The sequence below is a fragment of the Bos indicus genome, chromosome X, assembly GCF_029378745.1.
Source record: "Bos indicus isolate NIAB-ARS_2022 breed Sahiwal x Tharparkar chromosome X, NIAB-ARS_B.indTharparkar_mat_pri_1.0, whole genome shotgun sequence".
In the NCBI taxonomy this organism is placed as follows: domain Eukaryota; kingdom Metazoa; phylum Chordata; class Mammalia; order Artiodactyla; family Bovidae; genus Bos; species Bos indicus.
Genome location: NC_091789.1, coordinates 128800192 through 128814877, shown reverse-complemented (window position 1 = coordinate 128814877; position 14686 = coordinate 128800192). Strand labels below are relative to the sequence as shown.

The 14686-nt window shown below is 48.3% G+C and overlaps 1 protein-coding gene and 1 long non-coding RNA gene across 4 annotated transcripts in view; one reads left to right on the top strand and one right to left on the bottom strand.

The window, feature by feature from the left end:
• Window positions 1-871: 871 nt before the first annotated feature.
• Window positions 872-14686, top strand: part of LOC109555419 (uncharacterized) — a 30047-nt gene continuing 16232 nt past the window's right edge. Inside the window, exons 1-2 of the long non-coding RNA XR_011565234.1 lie at window positions 872-1246; window positions 1873-1956. This is a non-coding gene — a long non-coding RNA (uncharacterized lncRNA). The remainder of the gene's footprint in view (window positions 1247-1872; window positions 1957-14686) is intronic.
• The window catches only part of PCYT1B (phosphate cytidylyltransferase 1B, choline), a 148154-nt gene continuing 143103 nt past the window's right edge, over window positions 9636-14686 (bottom strand). For all 3 annotated transcript variants that reach the window (XM_070783982.1, XM_019956276.2, XM_019956277.2), the window contains exon 8: window positions 9636-13405. In XM_070783982.1, the coding sequence (XP_070640083.1) occupies window positions 13193-13405 (213 nt within the window). In that variant the 3' untranslated portion in view covers window positions 9636-13192. The remainder of the gene's footprint in view (window positions 13406-14686) is intronic.

Here is a 14686-nt window from a genome sequence, read left to right as displayed (position 1 = left end):
AAAACATGACTGGGGAAGTGTGTGGCTCAGATAATGGCCCCCATCAGTCGGGGAGCCATCTGTGGTGTGTGTCATAGCCAGACGAGTCCTGGAGCATGTGGGCAGTCCTGTACACAGTCATTGAACAATAAAGTGGTGGTTGTGTCTCCCTGAGTGTCAGTGTGGTCCTTTCCTGAGCTCTTGTCTGAAGTCTCATCACTCCCCTCGGTAAGCGCCACTTTCTGCTCTTTCAAGTGTCAGAAACTCAGTACGTGAACAGCACCAAGCAGCTTGGCAAGTTGCTGGAATGGACAAGAGGCCTTCTTAAAATTCTTACCATCACTCAAAGGGAAAACAGGTCCTTCGGATTCTCTGTGGCAGGGATCATGGAACTGACCTTTGTGGTGGTGGGTGGGGGGGGGGGGTTGCGGGGGCATCCTGTTGGCAAAGAAACTGCTTAACAGTTTTAACAGTAAATCTTATGTTATTATGAAAGATACCATATGTTATAGTGGTATTTTTCATACTATCCAAGGATTGGAGGAAAGGGACCAATGTAAGATACTGGCCAAGCTGTAAGGTATAGTTTGGGCTGAGGCAGAAAAGGAGAGATGACCTCAACCGAGGTAGGTTACCTTTATTCAGGCAAGGAGGGGAGACTGTCTAACGACCAGGCTGAGTGCGAGAAATCAGGGAGGCTTCATATTTAAAGGGAGGTTTGTGGAAGCGATAAGGGAAATGTTAGTCAGGCCGGAGGTTTTGGCTAATCTTTAGTTGAGATGGCATTTGTAGTTGAACAGGGGGTGGGGGCTTTTGGGCAGGGGGCGATAAGTCCCAGGCAGATGTAGTGGGTGGGAGGTTTCTGAGCAGAGGGTGATAAGTCCCAGGTAGATGCAACCGGCCTGGAACATCAGGGCGGGACTTAAAGTTCGGTTTTGTTTTCCCCGAAGTTAGATGATTCAGCAAAAGGGCATTTGAGACCGTTGTTTTCTAGGCCCAAGGACTCCTTCACAACCCAGGACACTTTTGACTGAGAAAGCACGGTTACTAATTATGCTATAAAAGCCATGTCAACAGGTGTAAACCAGGGCTGTCCTGGGGAAATTGGGCTTGACTGGCCATGGACCACCTATGCTAGAATTACCTGAGATGCTGGTTAAATGCAGATTCCTGGGCTCTGGGTCAGCTCTACTGATCCAGATTCTCTGGGGTGGAGGCCTTGAAATCTTGGTTTTAACAGATCCCCCAGGGGAATTCTTTTTAAAAGGTAAGTTGGAAACTTTTGCCATACAGAACATGCAGAAGATAGAAAACTTGAAATTTTCAATGAAAGAGCTGTGGGTTCCATGGTCTCTTCTGAGCAGCTGGTGCAGCATTGACACCAGAGAACCCAGAGCCTCCAAGGGCACTTGGCTGAAATTAGGTCCTTACTGAATGACTAAGAGACAGTCTCCGTGGGCTTTACCAATGTGTCACTATTTTATTATGCATTCACTGGTGAACGGGTGTCTTTTTAAAATTTGAGAGCCGTATAACTGCTGTCCTGTGCATTCATCACTAAAAACCAAAACTTCTGGAAAGTTTAAGGTGAGAAACTTGGGTATGAATGATTCTTGGGGAGCGTTAACGTCAGGAAATCAGTGTGTTTGCCTTGGTTCCACTACCAGCCAGCTGTTAACTGTGCTTTAGTTTCTTATCTGTTAGGGAGTTGGACTGCCTGCTTCTAAGGTTCTTGCTGGGTCTGATGTTATAGGGCTCTCTTTAAAACCTAAAATGGGAAGCACTTCCTGCTCACATGCTTCATGTTGTGCTGTATCTTGCCCAAACCAATGCCTCTTGGAAGTGACAGTTTAGTCAGAATTTTTAAATTGTCCATCTGTATTTTACCAACAGTCAGTCACTGTGCTAAGACATCATTCACAACTGGGGAAGAGCATTTTTGTAGCAGCCACTCCTGCCCTGTTTTGAATTCAGGAGGTAAGTATGGTTTAAAACTTACAAAGAGACCCCCCACTCAAGAGTCTGTGGTTCATGAAACTGCTGCAGAGCATTGTACTGTAGTGTCCATTTCTACTTACCTGTCCTTCATTTCAAAATTCTTTCCAACAGTGAATGTTAACAAATGATTATCTGCTGGTATTTTCGGATGTTCACGTCATATTAACACAGAGATGTACTCTTTGATGACATGAATAAATCATAAGGCATCGCGTAGGAGGGGTTGCCTCTGGGAAGGGTTGCTGTAGACCCCTGCCCACCACTAGAACTCTGTGAGATTGAGAGTGTTCTCTATCTTTGCTGTCCAATATGGCCGCAATGGCTCCCCACTCCAGTACTCTTGCCTGGCAAATCCCATGGATGGAGGAGCCTGGTGGGCTGCAGTCCATGGGGTCCTGAAGAGTCAGACTCGACTGAGTGACTTCACTTTCACATTTCACTTTCATGCATTGGAGAAGGAAATGGCAACCCACTCCAGTGTTCTTGCCTGGAGAATCCCAGGGGCGGGGGAGCCTGGTGGGCTGCCGTCTACGGGGTCACACAGAGTCGGACACAACCAAAGCGACTTAGCAGCAGCAGCCACCTGTACGCTTGAAATGTGGGTAGTTGAACTGAATTTTTAATTGGTATTTGTTTAAATTTTAGTAGCCACTTGGGGTTTGTGGTGACCATATTGGACAGTGTAGCTATATGCAGCCATTACTCGCTGTTGAGTTTTTAAAATTAACATCGAGTACCCTTTTTCACCAGTCATTGGGCTGGGTGCTTGGTGGTGCCCTTGTCCTTTTTAAATGTAGGTCTTAAAATGAATCCTTTGCCCCCTGCCTACTGATGATACTTTCATCAACATAATTGTCTCTCTTTGGATTAAAAAAAAATAACAGAAGGATATCTTAGACTTTTTCCTGTTACAGCTGCTCAGTGCATCACTTCTCATCTTTGCTACAAAAGGCATTGGTCTTAAACCTCTTTGAATCCAGTTATCTCCGAGACTCACTTTGTTCCTTGAGGTGAAGTATTAACCAGAGGCCAGAGGGTCTCAACCTGACCACATCAGAATCTCCAAGTCCTGTGCACCATCTTGAATTCATCAGAGGGTGTCTGAGAAGTCTTTTGAATTCCCTAAGAGATTCTAAGGTGTGACAGGATTGAAAACCACTGATCAGGTGCCAACCACAGACCAGCCTCTGAGAATAGCTCAAATTCTGGCAGCAGCAAATCCTGTTTCCCTGGCACAGAGCAGGCCTAGGGTCATGGATGTTCTACTTAACAGGTAATTGGAAAATACTTAAAAAGAGAGAAAAGTCAGTTTGGATTTGGGGCAACTGAGCAGCTTTGCTGTGCAAGAAACTCTAAGCTAATGCTACTCTTATTGTTTTCCTGGCATTCTTGTCCAAACAGAATTTGCTAGTGCTCAAACAAAATAAACATGTTAATAATTTCAACAACAGTGATGGATGCAGTAGTTCACATCCCAATTCTCAGAACCTGGGAGTGTATTCTGTTTTCTAGCAAGAAGGAATTAAAGTTGTTGGTGACCTTAAAATAGGGGGAGTGTCCTGGATAATCCAAGTGGGCCTGTATAATCATAAGGGCTCTTTGTAGACGGGAGAGACAGAAGGAGTGTCAAAGTGATACGATGTGAGAAGGACTGGCCTGGTCATTGCTGGCTTTGAGGATGGAAGGGGGCCACAAGCCAAGGAATGCAGGCTAGAAAAGGCAAGGACAATGAATTCTCCCCTAGAGCTTCTAGATAGGAATGCAGCCCTGCAAACACCTTCATTTTAGTCTAGGAAGAGACACTTTTGACCTCTGACCTCCAGAACTGTAAAATAATACCCCTGTGTTGTTTTAGGTCATTGAAGTTGTTACAGCAATAAGAAACTAACACACACTCCTCTTCAACTTCTTTCCTCCATCCTTAATCCCTGGGTACCAGATATGGGGAAAAGATGACTCAGTTGTGTCAATGTACTGATATGGTCAGGCCAGTGAATGGCATCTTGTCAACATCTGTCCAGTGGAACAGGATTATCAGACAAAGTCTGGTTATCACCTCAAGCTATGTAATGAGTCATGTCCTGCTAATGAGTCACATCCATGTATGTGTATAGCAGACGATGACAGGTTTTCTTTGAACTTGGAAATTCTAGAGTGACAAGGTTATTTGCAAGTCTAAGAAGTTGAAAAGGTCCCTGTGGAAAAGGTAAAGTATCCCCTCTTTCAGGTATGGATTCATTCTTTTAAAATAGAAGGTTACATATCAAGTATCTTAGCTCTGTCTATTCCTTCCATCAGAACTCTGCTTCTGTGAAGAGAGTACAGTAACCTTCCAAATTAATGCCTTTCGCTGCCTCGCAAGAAAGACTATGAAGGTGAGGAGAATAAAAATTGCTCACAGGAAACAAGTCAACCCTACTTTGAACATTTCTTAAATTTCCCACATCTGGTCAACTGCAGCTGACATTCAACCAATATGGTGTTTTTGTTCTAGAATATAAGTTATGGCACCTCCATCCATAGTTCTTCAGGCACTCTGTTAAGTGCTGTGAAAGTGCTGCACTCAATAGGCCAGCAAATTTGGAAACCTCAGCAGTGGCCACAGGCCTGGAAAAGGTCAGTTTTCATTCCAATCCCAAAGAAAGGCAATGCCAAAGAATGTTCAAACTACCACACAGTTGCACTCATCTCACACACTGGCAAAGTAATGCTCAAAATTCTCCAAGCCAGGCTTCAACAGTACATGAACTGTGAACTTCCAGATGTTCAAGCTGGATTTAGAAAAGGCAGAGGAACCAGAGATCAAATTGCCAGCATCTGTTGGATCATTGAAAAAGCAAGAGAATTCCAGAAAAACATCTACTTCTGCTATATTGATTATGCCAAAGCCTTTGACTATGTAGATAAAAACAAACTGGAAAATTCTTCAGGAGATGGGAATACCAGACCAGCTTACCTGTCTCCTAAGAAATCTGTATGCAGGTCAAGAAGCAACAGTTAGAACTGGACATGAAACAACAGACTGCTTCCAAATTGGGAAAGGAGTATGTCAAGGCTGTATATTGTCACCCTGCTTATTTAACTTATATGCAGAGTATATCATGTGAAATGCTGGGCTGGATGAAGCACAAGCTGGAATCAAGATTGCCGGGACAAATATCAATAACCTCAGATACGCAGATGACACCACCCTTATGGCAGAAAGTGAAGAGGAGCTAAAGAACCTCTTGGTGAAAGTGAAGAGAGTGAAAAAGCTGGCTTAAAACTCAACATTCAGAAAACGCAGATCATGGCATCCGGTCCCATCACTTCGTGGCAAATAGATGGGGAAACAATGGAAGCAGTGACAGACTTTATTTTCTTGGGCTCCAAAATCACTGCAGACAGTGACTGCAGCCATGAAATTAAAAGGCACTTGCTCCTTGGAAGAAAAGCTATGACCAACCTAGACAGCATATTAAAAAAGCAGAGATATTACTTTGCTAACAAAGGTCCATCTAGTCAAAGCTATGGTTTTTCCAGTAGTCCTGTGTGGATGTGAGAGTTGGACCATAAAGAAAGCTGAGCGCCAAAGAATTGATGCTTTTGAATTGTGGTGTTGGATAAGACTCTTAAGAATCCCTTGGACTACAAGGAGATCAAACCAGTCAATCCTAAAGGAAATCAGTCCTGAATATTCATTGGAAGGACTGATGTTGAAGCTGAAACTCCAATACTTTGGCCACCTGATGCAAAGAACTGACTCCTTGGAAAAGACCCTGATGCTGGGAAAGATTGAAGGCAGAAGGAGAAGGTGATGACAGAGGATGAGGTGGTTGGATGGCATCACCAACTCGATGGACATGAGTTTGAGCAAGCTCCGGGAGTTGGTGATGGACAGGGAGGCCTGGTGTGCTGTAGTCTCTGGGGTCTCAAAGAGTCGGACACAACTGAGCGACTGAACTGAAAGGATAAGTTATGGCAGTAAAGGGCCTAACATAAAGATCCATTAGCACCTGCTGATGTTTATGCTCTTAATGATATATTCAGATTTTATTGGTTCTTTATTTTCAAGTTTTTACTTGAGTTCTTTTTTTTATATTATTTATTTTAATTGGAGGCTAATTACTTTTAAGCATGAGTTTTGTTATGCCGTTTGCCCACATGCCACAACTAAAGATCCCGTGTGCTGCAACTAAGACCCAGTGCAGCCAAATCAGTATTTATAAATAAAGATGTAGAATCAAACAAGAACAACAAAAACTTTCTTCGTTCATGGGCCATACAAAAACGGGCACAAGAGGGAACTTTGCTGGAGGAAAGTGGAATGATTCCCATATCCCCAGATAATTAAATAAGGCCACATTATGTTGGAGGGATTTTAGATAAGACATCCACAATGGCAGGTTATAGTGAAGGATGGCAGAGAACAGAATGAACCAGTGAATGGGAGTGGCTGTGGAGAATGTCTTGTAGAAAACATTCTCTCCCTGCTGTGAGACCCACCATAATTGAAGATGGGGAAATGAGGAGGGCACACAGGCATGGATCTTTAGGGGTACTGAGGAAATAACCCTTTTTTTTTTTCCCCAACCACAGGATCTTGTCCTCCCCCCAGCCCACCGCCCCCCCCCAGAGGTGTCAGGAGTGGGGCTTTGTAAGGTGCAAGGCTACTATTGGCTAGGGGAGCTCCTTGATGAGTGAACAAAGTTGAAGGGTGTGGCTCCCCTTTGCCTGCGGGAGGGTGTATATAGAGAGAGGTCAGGAGCCCTGGGATGCACTGTGAGAGGCGTAACTATGGCTGATGAGATCTGTATACCTGAGGAGGTTAACATAAATGGAGAAAACACAAACAGAACAGCTAGCTCCAGGAATCAAAAAGAAGAGGGAACAACGGACTTCTCGTCAGTTGAAGACCAGAGACTGTTCCAAGGTCAGATGACCCTGCCCATGTTCCTCTTCTCCCCACAGATCTCCCCAAGACTCCTATCCTACCCTTGCCAGGCACAAATGCCTGCCTCAAGTCCCATCTCTACCCATGAGGCCCCCTTTCTTGTAACATTCCCATCTTCCTCTCCCAAACCCAAGTCCTGCTGACTCAGCCTGATGCCTTTTCAGGTGCAGGAAAACAGAGTAAAAAGGACCCCTCAAAAGAAGTCAAGAAAAAAATCTCAATCATCCCCCTCTTATCCAAGAATATCTAACAGAAGCATAAGGCCTATGACATTCATCTGTTACCACAAACTGAAAAATCATATAAGCACACGCTGAGCAGGAATAAGAAGCAATGGAAAATGCAACCATTCAAAGTAACTTCCTGTGCAGACAGTAAATGCAGAGCCTGGGCCAGAGCACTAGAACGAGCTGTGTCTTTGGAAGCAGCAATGAAGAAATGGTCAAAGATGAAGGAACACATCTGAGACCGTCATGGTATATGGATGTTGAATACAATAAAATCAGCTAGTTGGAAAAAGATGTGTGTATCTGTGGGTGGGAGGGAAGAAAGGAAGGGAAGAGGCAGGTGTGTGAGGAGGGTGGGAGGTGAGGTCCTGGAGGGCTGGGGGCCAGACTGGGAGGATAGCCAGACACTGGAGGATAAGGACTGGCTGAGGACTAAGAACTGAAGATCAGCTTCCTCAGCACTTTGTCCAAAGGACAAAAAGAGAAAGATCTTTGGTGGTTCCATGTGTGTGGGGCGGAGAGGGACAGCAATGTCAGAGTCGAGTTACTCTAAATCCAGCCTGCCAAGGACATAGTTGTTCTATGTGGGAAAAGCCAGGTACTGTGTGAAGGATAGGTATTCTGTCTTTAAATGAGTTCCCTTGCTGCCTGCAGGCTCGGTTCTATTTCTTCTAGAGTCTAAGCTAATGTTTGAACTGTTGTTGTTTCAAAGAGCTAGACCATGCCAGTGGAGTTAATTGTTGTTTAGTCGCTCAGTAGTGTCTGACTCTTTTGTGACCCTATGGCCTGTAGCCCACCAGGCTTCTCTGTCCATGGGATTCTCCAGGTAAGAATCCTGGAGTGGGGTGCCATTTCCATCTCCAGGGGATCTTCCTGACCCAGGGATTGAACCCGCATCTCCTGCATTGGTAGGTGGATTCTTTACCACTGAACCATCAGGGAAGCCCACTGAAGGTAATAGAAGCTCTGGGATTTCACTAGTGGAGGGCACCACCACAATGCTGAGAGCAAGTCTGCCTTAATTGCTGGCCTTTCGAATCCTGATTTAGTACTACTCCCATCTCTCTGCTGCTGCTAATTCACTTCAGTCATGTCCAACTCTGTGCGACCCATAGACGGCAACCCACCAGGCTCCCCCATCCCTGGGATTCTCCAGGCAAGAACACTGGAGTGGGTTGCCATTTCCTTCTCCAATGCATGGAAGTGAAAAGTGAAAGTGAAGTCAGTCAGTCGTGTCCGACTCTTCGAGACCCCATGGATTGCAGCCTACCAGGCTCTTCCGTCCATGGGATTTTCCAGGCGAGAGTACTGGAGTGGGGTGCCATTGCCTTCTCCGATCTCTGCTAGCAGCCCATGAAAGCAGCTTTGCCCCAAAGATGGAGAAGAGGCCAAAATGGCCACACTCCAGTGTTCAGGCCCAGGTGAAAAGCTGTAGGTGGCAAGGTAAGGATGGCGGGTAGAACCCAAGAACCTACAGAGGCTGCAGTGTGAAAGTGGCCCCCTGTGCAGCTGGGTGTGGAGGCCCCAGCCCAGCTCCCCAGTCTCCTAGCGAGGAGTGAGCCCTTTGTCATGGTGCTTCAGTGACAGCATCATAGTTGGAGAAGTTTGGGGACCATGGAGCCTGGCTCCTGAATTCAGAGACTTCTATGGGCAAAGGAGACCTCAGAAACCATTTCCTCTAATCCCCTCATTTTACAAAAGCAGACACTGAGGTCAGAAAAGTGAAGGGCTTTGACAGAGGTCAGAAAGCAAGTTGGCAGCGGAGCCTACAACTCAGGGTCCTGGCTGGGTCCCAGGCATGACCTCCCCTCCAGGTAAGTGATCCTAGCCAGCTATTTTCTTATTGAATTATCATTGGTTTACAATATTGTGCTAATCTCAGCTGTACAAAAAGTGACACAGTTACACACATACATTTTTTTATATTCTTTTCCATTAAGGTTTATCCCAGGAGATTGGATATAGTTCCCTGTGCTGTAAAGTAGGACCTTGTTTATCCATATACTAACCCCCAAATCCCAATCCATCCCTCCCATACCCCCCATCTTTGGCAACCACAAGCCTGTTCTCTATGTCCATGAGTCTGTCTGTTTCGTGGATAGGTTTACTTGTGCCATATTTTAGATTCCTTATACAAGTGATAGCACATGCTATTTGTCTTTCTTATTTACTTCGTATGACAGTCTAGTTGCATCCATGTTGCTGCAAATGGCATTATTTTGTTCTTTTTACAGCTGAGTACTATTCCACTGTGTATATACGCCACATCTTCTTTATCTGCTCATCTGTTAATGGACCTTTAGGTTGTTCCCTTGTCAGGCATGAACTGGCTGGCAGCTCCAGGCTTGGCCCGTGCTGCCTGACAACAGACCCATCATTCAGGGCTGGGCCCAGCTGGGCGGAGGCAGGACCGTGGCTACGCCTCTGCTTTTCCACGTTGCACCAGAGCTCGTAAGTAGGAACACACAGCAGCACGCTTTTAAGAAACACAATAGGTGAAAAGTGCAATTCTGCATCCCTTTATTTATAAACAAGTTGAGAATGCCATGTCCTGTTGGGAAGCAAGAGTGGGTTTGGAGCGCGGAGAGGGAGGTGCAGGGGTGCCAGGGGGCGGGGGCTGATTCCGGAAGTTCGCATGATTCAGCACCAGAGCAAACGCTTGGGCGTAAGGTCGTGCTTTAACCCAGAAGAGTTGTCGTCGTCTTGTCTTATATGTATAGCACAGTCTGAAGTATGTATGCTTTTCTTATGGCTTTGTCCCGGGACACATCGCAGTGACACACAGAAAAAAAACTCAAGTCTAGAGAGAAGTAGAAGTTGCAGAATGCCTCATGAGCTCTTTTGTTAAAAGAAGAAAAATCTGATGGCCAAGACTAGTGCTGACCGGATGCCTGGGGAACAGGGACATCTCTGTTCCCTTCGGGCTCATCAGATTCAGCTGAGTCTATATCGCCATCTTGCATCTCTCTCCCCGGGGCGTGCCTGGCTGATAAGTCCCAAGATGGAGAGGAGGAATCCACGCTCTTCCCGTCCCTTCCGTCAAGGATGGTCAGTAACTCCAACCTCAGGCCGTCCTGCAGCTGTGTGTCTTTCCCACAGAGCAGGTCAGAAGGCAGACTTGGGTCTCAGGATCACTCGTCTTAAGGTTGGTTTCCTTTGCCTTTGCCAAGTCCTGGCCCATGGGAGCTGGCTTGCCAGAAACGGGCCATTCAGTGTGACTCTGACATTACAATTGCCCTGGGTTTTTAGCTGGTGAACATTGGATTTTGGGGTCCCCAGGAGGAAGATGAGACAGCTGATGGAGAAGGGCTGAAATGGGAAAGCTGGGCAGGGGGAACCCACAACCTGCATGGGTACCCACTAACCTTGGCTGTCAGTGAAAGGAGGCCTGCCTTCTTCACCTGTTAGGGAGTGAGCAACCCCTGTAAGGGAGTGGATAGGCACTGCGCTCCCACGCTTGCCCTTCTTCACGTATCCTGCCTTCTTCCACAACCTAAATTGCTGTCCTTCAGCCCTCAGTCTGAAGCTTCCTTCCCTGTCTAGGGCAAAAGAACATTTCCTTGCTTTCTGGCATTTCTGCTTACCTCTCCGAGCTTGAGTAACACTTGGTACCACTCCCATTCCAGCCTTAACTCCCTCAGGGCCATGACTGTGGACAGCCAGCCACCGCATCTCCTCCCAAGCAGGGGAGGAGGGGCAGGGAGAAGCTGGTGGCCAGGATGCATCAAAGACTGGGTTGCAGACTCCTCCATTCCTTCTCATTAATCTTGCAGCCTTGGGAGGGGAGGTATTGTTAACGGTCAGAAGAGGGGCCTGGGGTGAGACTTAGAACCTGCTTGTGGGTTGTGATGGCCTGTCCCTGGCACTGAATGTTGAGTCGTAGCGGCGGCACATGTCAGTGTGGTGTGTAAGGCCTGCAAAGTTAGAGGCCGCCTGGTATGTCAATGCCAAGCTGTTTGCTCCGGAGCAGGAATCAGGTAAACATGGGTTTATCTGCTCTGGGCTGGAGCCTAGAACCAGAAAAGGCATTCCCAAGAGAGTTTTCTCCTGCAGAGGGAGGCCCTCACATGAGTCAAGCATGCAGATTTTCTTGAAGCTTCTCTCCTCCCTCCAGGTACCTCGTTCTCCTTTTCTCTTCCCTCGTTCCCACTGCCTGGTACAGCTGGCTGCTGCCTCCTGTCAGTGCTTGGAGATGGGGGCATACACGCCAGTGTGCCCGGGGGGCACAGTGGAAACACGGGGCAATGCTCTGGGCCTTGATGGCAGCAAGAAATTTCCTTCTCATGTGCCATCTTCCCACCAGCTCTCTGTCCCACATGAATGCTCGACAGAGCTCTGGAAAAACTGCCAGGAACAGGGGAGTGCCCAAGCCAGCTGAGCCTCATGGTTCTGCTTCCCAACAAAGCCTACTCTCTCCAGGTGGGCAGGGAGGTAGTTCAACCCCAATGCGAGGGGAAAGACATGCCACCTTCCTTCCTTGGTTGCCCCATGTGTCTCCCAGAAGGCTGGTTCACAAGGCCTCTGAAAGGGAGTGTTTCTGTCCCGAGGGATGCTGGGCTCTGCCCATGTCACTGTTCTGGGCCCCTGGCTCCAAAGGCACAGCCAGACAATGCCACTTCTACCCAGGCGTGTGCTCCCACCCCTCGCCTCTACCTGCTCGCGTCTACCCGTGCTTAGCAGATAGCAACATCAGACACCTCAGTGGGAAAGCTTAGCGTCTTCAACCCACTTGAAGCCTAAGGCGGGAAGTAATTACAGGACTGCCTGGCCCGTTCAGAGGCTGAGGCTCCCACCGTGCTCAGTGAAACTCTCAGAGCCTGCCTCCACCTGCAATGATGATGGGAGGCCATGAGCACCACCCGCCGATTTCTTGGCTGGGATGACATTTCTGCAGGAATGCAGGATAAGCTTTTGACAAGGTGCCCAAGTCCCAAGGAAACCAGGTAGTTCTGAAGACTGAGGATTTCAGTGGGGTATTAGGGTGGGAGCTGGAGAGGGGGACAGTATAAAATGCCGCCACCACTGACTTGTTGCATATGGTACACACCCTGGATGGCGTCTTGGGAGCATACATAGAACAGATATGTGCAGGTAGCACCCCCTATTGGTATACTTTGTGGCTTGGGACGTCAAACTGCTGCTTGAGGTCTGCAGAACTGTTCACTGGTCAGAAATGGGGAAAGCCATTCCATGACAGCATCCTTGAAGGAGAAGCTTCAGGAAACAGCAACCATCTGCTAAACTCGGAGCCAAAGCAGAGCGGCTCCTTGTGTGTATATGTCTATAGGATGTTCTCTTGCATTTCCCACAGACTAAGGTAATTTCTAGAAAACAAGGAAGTCAAACCAATGATGAAAGAGTACAGCCAGGAGAAGACACTAGGCCTTAGGGGGCATTCTCCTGGAAAGAACTGTCCTTGGCATGAGAAGTTGCGGTTCACACTAGGTGACCTGGGATATATCTGGCCTAAAGCAAGGCTTGGTCTAGACTGCAAAGGACTGATGCGTGGCAACCTCTGGTCTCTGGCTAAACTGAGAAGGCTGGCGTTTGTCTGTAGCTCGACTATTTCAGAAGCACTGTGCCACCTCTACTGGAAATAACTTTATTCTGGCAGCGCTTGGGCGGTGGGAGGCAACGTGCATGGCCCTTAGGAGCTGAAAGAAGCAGACTTCGGGTACAGCCACTTCCGTGGGTGGTGTACCTGGTGGGGGTGGGAGTAAGGGCCAAAGCAGAAGACACCCCACTCAGTGCGAGTCTCCCAGGGGTGCTCTGCCTCTTTCTTTAGCAAGGTTAAAATAGGGTGCTTCTAGATGATGCTAAGAAGGTCTGTATAGGTTGCCCGCCTGGAAACCTCCATGCAGAGCCTGGGTTTGGGGCAGAGTGGAGACTGAGTGGGGAGCTGGTCCTGAGGGGAGCTATGTCGTGGGCTGAGCTGCAGCGCCAGCGACTGTTGCCCTCCCCCCCCAGGGTGTCCCCCGTGCCCCCGCCCTGCCCGCCCACCCCATGTGGTGGGGGCTCTCGTGTGGCGGGGGCTCTGGTTGTCAGCCAGCCGCCTTTACTTCTCATCCTCATCCCCCTCACTCATGCTGCTCATGGAGGCTGAGGCGGCTTTAGGTGAGAAGGGGGGCGAGGGTTTGTGCGGGAGCCACAAGAAGGTGGGCGACGGGGAGCGGGAAGGAGACCGGCTCCTTGTGGGGCTGCTCACAGGGCTCTGCTTTGGGGACAAGGCGTGCAGCATCCGGTTGCTCCTCTCCTGGAACATCTGCTTCTAGAGAGAGAAGGGAGAGAAGGCATGTGTTAAAGGAGCCATGTGCGGGGCAGGGAAACAAACAAGGCAGGAAGGGCGGAGCACACACAGACACAGGCTAGTGTGACAGCCAGTGTCCCCCAGACTGTCTCGGGGCCAGGGTGGGGGCGGGCGGTGCTGAGTGAGGTTCCGGGGCAGGAGGATGCTGCCACATCCGATTATTATCATGGCTGGTTCTTGGAAGTCACCCCATCTCACCGCCTGTTCCCCCTCTCCCAATCTGACTGCTGTCTGTGATGTGCCCGGTGGAAGGGCCAAGGGAAACACAGCAAAAACCCCTCTCCTCATGGGGAGGAGAGAGGAATCGCACAGTAAACAAAATATGAGTATGTCAGACGAAACTATGGTCTGGGAGAAAAAGCAAGAGAGGTTAGCAGATTGGGGTGGGGCCTGGGGAGGTGGATGGGCGGCAACTGTGAGTCGAGCAGAGGCCTGAAAGAGGTGATGGGGAGGGGACCAGGGGGATGGAAATCAGGGAGAAGCACATTCCAGACAGAACCCTTAGAAGGGAGCACACGGTACATGTCGCGGGACAAGCCAGGGGGGTGAATGGGGGCATGCATGCGGCTAGGAGGAGGTCTCTACAGAGTAACAGAGGGCTGTGGCCTGTGGGTCTTGGTGGCCCGCTGTAAACTTAGCCTTTGAGAGTAGAGAAAGCTCTGGAGAGTTCCTTTAGCTCTGGAGTTCTGAGCAAAAGAAAAACATGGACTTATGGTTTAAAGGAGACCCCTGTGGCTGCTGTGCTGGGAACAGATGATAGTGAAGCGAAGGCAGGAGCAGGGGACAGTGAAGAGCCCTCAGTAAGAACCCAAGAGGATGATGGCGCCCTGGACTGAGATGACGGCTGTGAGCATGGTGAGAAATGGCTAGAATTATGGTATGTTTTTTTTCCTGTTGTTTTATTAAGGTTTACTTAACAATTTTCAGTTACTTAATAATGTACAGTTCTGAGAGTTTTGATAAACACCTTCAGTTTTGTGACTACCACTACCCTCGAGTTACTGAGATCATTTGTAGTTACCCCCCCACTTCCCAGCCTTGGGCCGCAGAAGTGTTTTCTGTCCCTAGAGTTTTGCCTTTTGCAGAATGTCATCTAAATGAAATCAAGCAGTATTTGGTGGTGGTGGTTTAGTCGCTCGTTCATGTCTGATTCTTTGCAATCCCATGGACTGTAGCCTGCCAAACTCCTCTGTCCATGGGATTTCCCAGCAAGAAAACTGGAGTGGGTTGCCATTCCCTTCT